The 8180-nt window shown below is 43.7% G+C and overlaps 1 protein-coding gene across 1 annotated transcript; it reads left to right on the forward strand.

The window, feature by feature from the left end:
* The first annotated feature begins 1799 nt into the window (after positions 1–1799).
* LOC122102013 (probable cytochrome c biosynthesis protein) lies at positions 1800–3515 on the forward strand. The gene has a single exon (XM_042672532.1). It carries the CDS (start codon positions 1800–1802, stop codon positions 3513–3515), a length of 1716 nt encoding a protein of 571 aa, XP_042528466.1.
* The last annotated feature ends 4665 nt before the right edge of the window (positions 3516–8180 follow it).

Below are 8180 nucleotides of genomic sequence, written 5' to 3' on the forward strand. Positions count from 1 at the left end.
AATGACTCTGTCCTGTGTGCGGAAGGCATATGAAGTAGTCCAGTAAGGATGAAAGTAAGGTTGTATTTCCTTCTCCTCGTTACTCTCTCTGGACTAAGGAGGGATTTTGCAACTCGGAAATTCTCATATATTGATGATCCTTTCCTTACCCTACTGCCTATCAACATTCAAAATATGCAAAAGAGTCCTTATATAACCAACCCGATCTACGAGTGGATATTGCCTTTTTTTTCATCGGTGATCTTTCATGGAGTTGTCGGAAGCAAGGAACCGTTGCTAAGATGCGACGCGCTTCTTTTTACCCGCTTTACTACTTCACTTTATTGTTGTACCCTTGATTTTCTTTTTTGCTTGGCCCAAGCTCAATAGTTGCTGATGTAGAAAAAGGGACTGTGTATGCGCTTGTGGAAGCACCTTTAATAAGGTGAATTTCCCTAACTCAACTGAATTTCCCAAAACAATGGGTCTCCTTCTTTCCAGCGGAGGGAGTAAGAGAGAATCTTTCATTACAGCGTAAACGGAGATCGGAATGGAAGCTGTTTCATAATTCAATAATAAGACAGCCCGCCGTAGGACAGTTGAAATCTGTTAAGCTTACCTGGCTTAGTAGCTTTGATGCATTCCCTCAGCATCTTTCTTCATTTTCTATATGATTAAGACATGCAAGTCTTACTATGTTTTAAGTAAGAGAGGGTCGATGTAATTGAGCTTCTTTCTGAATGGTTAACTCTCTGACCTGGGCATTGCACCTTAAAAGTAGAAAAGCAGCGAAGCAGAAATTCTCGTAGATAAGATCAAAGTTTGCTCGTTATTCGTGGAGGGGTCACGGAAAGACTTGGGTTCGAGTCCCATAGCCCCGATGTGGCGAAGCGCCGATTGGTCAAAGATACGGAAAATTTACAATGACGAGTCCGTTTCGAGGGCATGCTGTGTCTACTTATTTAGTGCTAGGTTAAAGAGTTTTTTGCATTCTCACTATATGCTATTGTCGGCTTTCAGTACTCGGCTGGGATTGGCATATCCTATTATATTTAATAATAGGAGTGCTAATGAGCAAATCTTTACACTTCCTCTTTTCTTGGCTCGGGTGGGGGACCGGAGGTCTTGCTTTAAAAATGCTTTTTTTTTTGCTGTTAGGGTCCTCCTTACTATCGAGGACGGACTTTATCATATGGTCTTTCCGGAGGATGGGCCGGGTACTTCGGGAACAAAGCGTCCAAGACCGGAACCTTATCGCCTCTACCCTCAATCTCGAGCAGGGGCGGAGAGAACCGTCTTAAAACGAAGGGGCGATTCATGGATTTTTGAAACTTATGGAGACAAGGGAAAGGCATCCTCTTCGGCCCCACACCAAGGGCAGCAAGAAGCCGAGGCTCCCAATGCGGCTCCAACAAATAACGCCCCGCCAGAAATGGCCGCGAACGACCCTTACTGGCGGCAGCTTTTTGAAAACCACACCAAGTGCGCGGACCGGATCCGAGAGATCCACCAGGAATTGCACACACGGGTGCCGGGCGGATACCAGGCCGAGTATCTCACCGAAATCTTGGAGGAAAGACACGGGGCAGAAAAGATGGGTGATATCCTCCTGAGTCTTGAAACGGAAGGCCGGCACAGCCCCTACTTTCGCGAAATACAAACTTATTTCCGAGACCTCCGAGATTCAGGAGGTACGTACGGAGATGCAACTACGCAAGGAGTGGCAAGGCCGAGGGGGATCTTTTGGGGTGGGGATTTGACTCATTTGGAAAGACTGGAGTTATAACATTTGAATTTCTCTTACATTCCGCGTTCTCGAAATGTCAATATATGAATTGTTTCATTTTTCGTTATTTCAGGGTCTTTTTGTTGCATTCACTTATAACAAGAAAGAACCCCCAGCGTTTGGTACAGCACCCGCATTTTGGTGTATTCTTCTTTCTTTCCTTGGTCTTTCGTTCCGTCATATTCCTAATAACTTATCCAATTACAACGTATTAACCGCTAATGCACCTTTCTTTTATCAAATCTCAGGGACATGGTCTAATCATGAGGGTAGTATTTTATCATGGTGTCGGATCCCAAGTTTTTATGGATTCCTTCTTTGTTACCGGGGTCGACCCCAAAGCCATAATGTATCAAAACGAGGAGCCCATAGAGAAAGTCTTTTTTATTCCTTTGTCTCGAAGTTCGTGAAGAACTCCATTCTATCTCTCCCTCGTTACGAACAAAAAAGTGGGGTTGCGCCACAGTTGTACACTCCCTTCGTTTTACGAACCCTTGTAAATTCTGAACTTCGTTCGCGAAGGAACCGGACTTTTGACGGGACAGCCCTTTTTTATGCGCCGCTTTACCTTGAAAGGAAAAAGAGCCTTGCTCCTCTGGACGCGTTGCGCTCCCGTGGTTCGGGAGAAGGAAAAAAGACTCAGACTTTCTTGCATCTGGCACGAGATGATAAAGAGAGAGCTTCGTCTATCGATGAACAGCGGATTGACGGAGCTCTTGGCATTGCTTTGTTTTTCTCTCTTTTTTTATCAGCTAGTTCTGATCCTTTTGTTCGAAATTTCTTCGTTTGTACCGAACCGCTTGCAGAATCAAATCCTGTTCTACAAGATCCTATATCAGCTATACATCCTCCTTGCATTTATGCCGGAGAGGTCGCCAGTGCTATGGGCTTTGGCTTATGTAGATCAAAAATGATGAATGGGATTGTGGCACTCCACTCGCCGCCAATGCGGAAGGATGCCGCCGAAAAGAAAGGAACGCTGCTTTTCTCTGCTGGATGCGTCGGATCCCGTATAACAAGCGAGCTTTTTACCCTCCAATTCAAAGATGTGGGCGCAAAAAGCTATCCTGCTCTATTATTACGTAGCAATAGAAGCCCGCTTATGCTGCTTCGGCGGCGCTTTTTCGCCTTCTCTTCGCTCTGGACAGGAGCACTAGTGGACACGGGGAGGGAGCAGCCGAAGCGTGTCGTTCATAATGGAAAGAAAGAGACCCCTACTTTGCCTCTTTGTTGGACCGCCGGCGCGAACACAGTGATCTCTGACCAGGACCAGGAACCAATTCGAATTTGGATCTTGACATGTTGGTGGTTTTTAACCGTGGGCATCTTGCCAGGAAGTTGGTGGGCTCATCATGAATTAGGTCGGGGTGGCTGGTGGTTTTGGGATCCCGTAGAAAATGCTTCTTTTATGCCTCGGGTATTAGCCACTGCTTGTATTCATTCAGTAATTATACCCATTCTTCATTCTTGGACCTCGTTTCTGAATATTGTGACTTTTCCATGCTGTGTTTCAGGAACCTTTTCAATACGGTCCGGATTGCTAGCTTCCGTTCATAGTTTTGCTACAGATGATACACGAGGAATCTTTTTATGGCGGTTTTTCCTTCTAATGACCGGCATCTCTATTCTTCTTTTCTCCCATATGAAGCAGCAGGCATCGGTCCGTAGAATCTATAAAAAAGAGATGGTTGTAGGGCGAAGTACTCTTGTGCACCTACGTCACTCGGCTCGCGCTGACCCCGACCTCTAACAAAGAGCCAGCTTTAGAGAGCTGACAAAGGGCCGTGTCCCATACGAAAAGAAAATGGAATCGCCTTTTCCTCTATGGAGCATTCCTACAGACCTGATAGAGAAAGTGCTATGGTTTACACAGTCACTTATATATCTATATAACTAGCTCCTATATGACAGATAGAAAGAACAGCAACCTGACTAACCCCGGTGACAATGGACTCGCCCGGCCCAGCCAACATGCTTGCTGTCAGCCCCGAACGCGCCAAAGGGTGCAAAGCCAACCAACGTCGACTGCGTTGGGCCAACAATACTAAGTTTCCCTTTCCTTCACAATTCCGCTCGGCTGGATTTTTTCCCTTTTTTCCCATGCTTTTTTTGAGCAAGAACTCAATTTCATTTTCTTTTGTTTTTTTCAAATTGTACAGGAAGGACTCTCTTTCTGTAGGTAAGAATTTTGAGAGCAAGAAGAGGAAATAGATGAGAGGATAGTTTCATATGAACAAGGAAGTGATTCTACTCAAGACTGTCAAGTCTTTTTGTGAGATAGCTGTGGGGGAGCAAGAGCTCCAACTAAAAAAAGACGACAAAAGTTCCCCAGATGAAGTCAGAAACCATGCCTTATTTTCATCCGGACCTACTGCATAATTCTCTTCGAAAGGGCATATCACAAATGATGGAAAAGGAAAACAAAGTGCTACCCGAGAGAATGACCCATTCTCAGCTAATCGAAAAAAAAAATTGATACACAAGTGGTCGAAAAATGGATTGTGGAACCTGAGGATCTAATTATTTATGATGTGCACAGTTCTTGCTTTCATACAGTTTGAACCTTTATTTTATAATCACAAGCCGCCTCAGTAGCTGCTCCGGCACCCTTGATTTTCTTTCTTTTCTTTTCGGTATGTCGCTCAAAAAGCAAAGAGCGAGAGAAGCAAGTGTTCTGTGGTGATGTCAGAATTTTTTCCTATTTGTATCTATTTAGTGATCAGTCCGCTAGTTTCTTTGATCTTACTCGGGCTTCCTTTTCTCTTTTCTTCCAAGAGTTCGACCTATCCCGAAAAATTGTCGGCCTACGAATGTGGTTTCGATCCTTTCGGTGATGCCAGAAGTCGTTTTGATATACGATTTTATCTTGTTTCAATTTTATTTATTATTCTTGATCTGGAAGTCACCTTTTTCTTTCCTTGGGCAGTCTCTCTCAACAAGATTGATCTCTTTGGATTTTGGTCTATGATGGCCTTTTTATTGATTTTAACGATTGGATCTCTGTATGAATGGAAAAGGGGTGCTTTGGATCGGGAGTAATCACTATTCATAAGGAAAAAAGAAGGGGAAAGGACAAAGAAAAGAGCGATGCCAACGTTCAATCAATTGATTCATCATGGTAGAGAAGAAAAACGGCGCACGGACCGTACTCGAGCTTCGGATCAATGTCCCCAGAAGCAAGGAGTATGCCCGCGTCTTTCAACCAGAACGCCGAAAAAACCGAATTCAGCTCCACGTAAGATAGCCAAAGTACGGTTGAGCAATCGACATGATATATTTGCTTACATTCCAGGCGAGGGTCATAATTTGCAAGAGCATTCTATGGTCTTAATAAGAGGGGGTAGAGTCAAAGATTCGCCAGGTGTGAAATCCCATTGTATTCGAGGAGTCAAGGATTTGCTTGGAATTCCGAATCGAAGAAGAGGAAGATCCAAATATGGAGCAGAAAAACCCAAATCGATATGAATGGAAGATGCCGGCTGATGCAACTTTCCTTCCTCACTTCTTTTTCCTATTTTTTTCCTCCTTCGGACCAACGAGGATAAATGTTTGGATGAACCCCAGCTCTCGGCATGCAAAAAGTCCCTCCTGGCGACGATCCGAAATGTCAATTCATCTGCACTTCACATTCGAAAGCTCTAATGAAAACCTTCCTCCAGTTTGGAATTGAGCTTTTTCGTTGGAAATTTCTTATTCAAAAGTTGCTGATTCATGTGCCGCTCATCGAATGACCATTTTGCTTACTTGAAGTAAAGGTATTCAATCACGAGACATATACCACTGACGGTATTGAACTTGTTTTTATGTTACTACCCTATTCTTCCTGCATTAAAGGTTTTACCTCGAGAGTTCTGGACGAAAACTTAAAAAAACAAAGATAAGATGGTGCACACTCTTATCATTGGAACAGACTCAGGTAGAAGGAAAACCTACCCTTTTTCATTCTCCAAAACAGGAAGAAATCAGGAGTAGCATTCTCTTTCGCATCTGTTTTTCTTAGCTCTGAGGCCGCTCTGTTGGAAATAGATTCAAACCCTTCTATCTCCTGCGGAGAAGGGTTTGAATCTATTCCTTGACCTCAGGGGAGATAGGGGAAGGGCTTAGAAGACCTGTTAGATAGAATGGGCAAATCCGGTCTTTGTTAGAGCTAGTAGTTTCCAATCTTCATAGATCTGTTAGCGACCAATCTTCCTTGTGCCAGATCTATTGGCGTTTCTATAGCCAAAAGGCCCGATAAAGTCCAAAAATAGGCAATCACACATCAACCCCACGAAAGATTGCTTTTTTTGGAGGAAGAAAAGAGATCTTCTCCTGTCTTCCTCTCTGTCTGTGCCAAGCATGAATAGATGGCAAGGGGGGATAAGCAAGAGCTTGCTTACTGTGAATCTGTCTCATAGCCTTCAAAGTGAGGACAAGCGGAAGCTATGGAATAGAGTCTTTCCTTGCTTTGGCATTATTCTATAAGTAGGTCAAGCAGTAAGTAGGCTAAAATAGGCATTTATGCTTTTAAGCCCTGAAATTCTTCCTTTTAGGACAGAGGAGTATTGACCACTTATTCTTTTGTAGTTTACTCTATGAATGCAAAAGAATAAGTGGTCTTATAAGAAAAAAATGGTTGTTTAATATCTTTTTTCTGTGCTTTTTAGTGAGGGAGTCAGAATAGATAGTCAAGCTGAAACCGATTTTCACTCTTAACGAATCCCCTGTGGAGGCAGTCTGATAAGTGAGAACTAAACTCTTACAGTTCTTAGAAAAAGCAGCTTTAGCAGAGAGAAGTTGCAGGCATAGGCCTGTGCTATCTATTCTACTTTGATGACCTTACCTTAATAAGAAAATCATCCTTGATTAACCAAAAAGTCAGTCTGATAAGAGCTTCCACTAAAGGCAAAGAGAGGAGTTAGGAGCAAGATCGGTAAGCGGTGGGAGGCCGGGAGATGGGAAGATCATTCTTGTTCCCGGATAGAAAAAGAAAGAGCAGCTCTAAGAAAGGATAGGCTTCTTGGAAGGCCGGTCAAAAGGCAAAAAAAGGGATGGGGCAGTAACCAACCCAAAAGGAAAAGAAAGAGGATACGAGTGAAGGAGCTTTTAAGGGAAAGCAGTGGAACTAATGTTGGCGCCCGTGGCTGACACTGATCGGAGTGAATAGCCGGAACGCTTCTCGCTATGGCCTTTTTATCATGTCGTTGGGCTACCGCTTATTCTGGTTGTGGTTGAGCTGCTACTTTGCTTTCCGCGGGCTCTCCCGTTTGCTCCGTGTAAGATCATTTTCATTCATCTTGGGACCCCCTTGCTCACACTTTTTTTGAGTAGCATTCCGCTTTTAGAGGTTTTTTCTTCTTGGTTAAGCAGTTTACCTAATGGCTGTAAAAGCTGGCACTTTATGCTAATCAACCGTCAAGTGAAAGTCAAGTTCTTTCAGTTTTCGTTCGTTTCCTTTCTTGAGCTAAAGCAGAAGAAATAAAACGAATTCAATTGAAAGTCCAACGTATGAAGCGTTGAAGGACATTGTTGAATGTTCATCCGATGACGGGCCAAGGGATTGAATTTCTTGCCTATCGGAAGGGGTTTGGATCCTATCCTCGAACCGATCTTTTTTGTTTCGAGTGTTGAAAGTAGCTTCGTCATTGACTGTTTGTGAAACAAGAGGAGGTTTCTGACAAAGCGTCAATCGTAGCGTCATCAGGTTGCAACCGTCAGAATCAAGGTGAAGATTAGGATTCACCTGAGGCGGTGGGTTGATGGATTCGAACCAGAAAAGACTGCTTTTGATCCGATCGGAAAGGAAGTGCCACATCTGTGTCAAATGGCTACTTCTCTTCCTCTCTGGAGTTGCCTATTCATGACGAAGACAGGAAGGATTAGTCCTCGATCACGTAAATAAGTATCTCTCCGGCCGGACTTATTGTCACTACAACTATTTATATTTCACTATCCTTTTGAAGCGGATAGTTCACAGTGCTCTTGCACGAGTGGTGACTTCTTTCGCGAGTGAAAAGCTCGGCTTCGCACCTTGCTTTCAAAGTGACGGGTTTCGGCATTTAAAGTCAAACGATTATTTATATTATCGAGGAACTGGCGAAAGAGGGAAGCTTAAGCTTTGGTCAAGAGATACGAGAGTGAGGTGCAGCTAGCTTTGGGCATCCCCTAAGAAAAAAGAGAAGGGATGTGCTTATACGACTCTTTTTTAACGAAAAAAAAAAAGGCTTGAAAGGATTTGGCTATGGGGGACATGATTTTACGTTGTGCGATAAAAGAAAGGAAGGAGAGGTCTGATATTCCCCACATAAAGCAAACCCACTACAGAGATTAGTTGAATGAAAGCGCCAGCTCATGGATGAGCGATCAGAGTGACTAATCGGCACGTAGCGAAATGCCACTCAATTGAAAAGCATAGTAGCTCGACCACCCATCGGTG

This window comes from Dipodomys spectabilis, unplaced genomic scaffold (genome assembly GCF_019054845.1).
Source record: "Dipodomys spectabilis isolate Male_0828 unplaced genomic scaffold, ASM1905484v1 ptg000718l, whole genome shotgun sequence".
Classification (NCBI taxonomy): Eukaryota; Metazoa; Chordata; class Mammalia; order Rodentia; family Heteromyidae; genus Dipodomys; species Dipodomys spectabilis.

Excerpts from the sequence above, each read along its gene's own strand:
- LOC122102013 (XM_042672532.1), top strand. The coding sequence starts at position 1,800 with ATGTCAATATATGAATTGTTTCATTTTTCGTTATTTCAGGGTCTTTTT.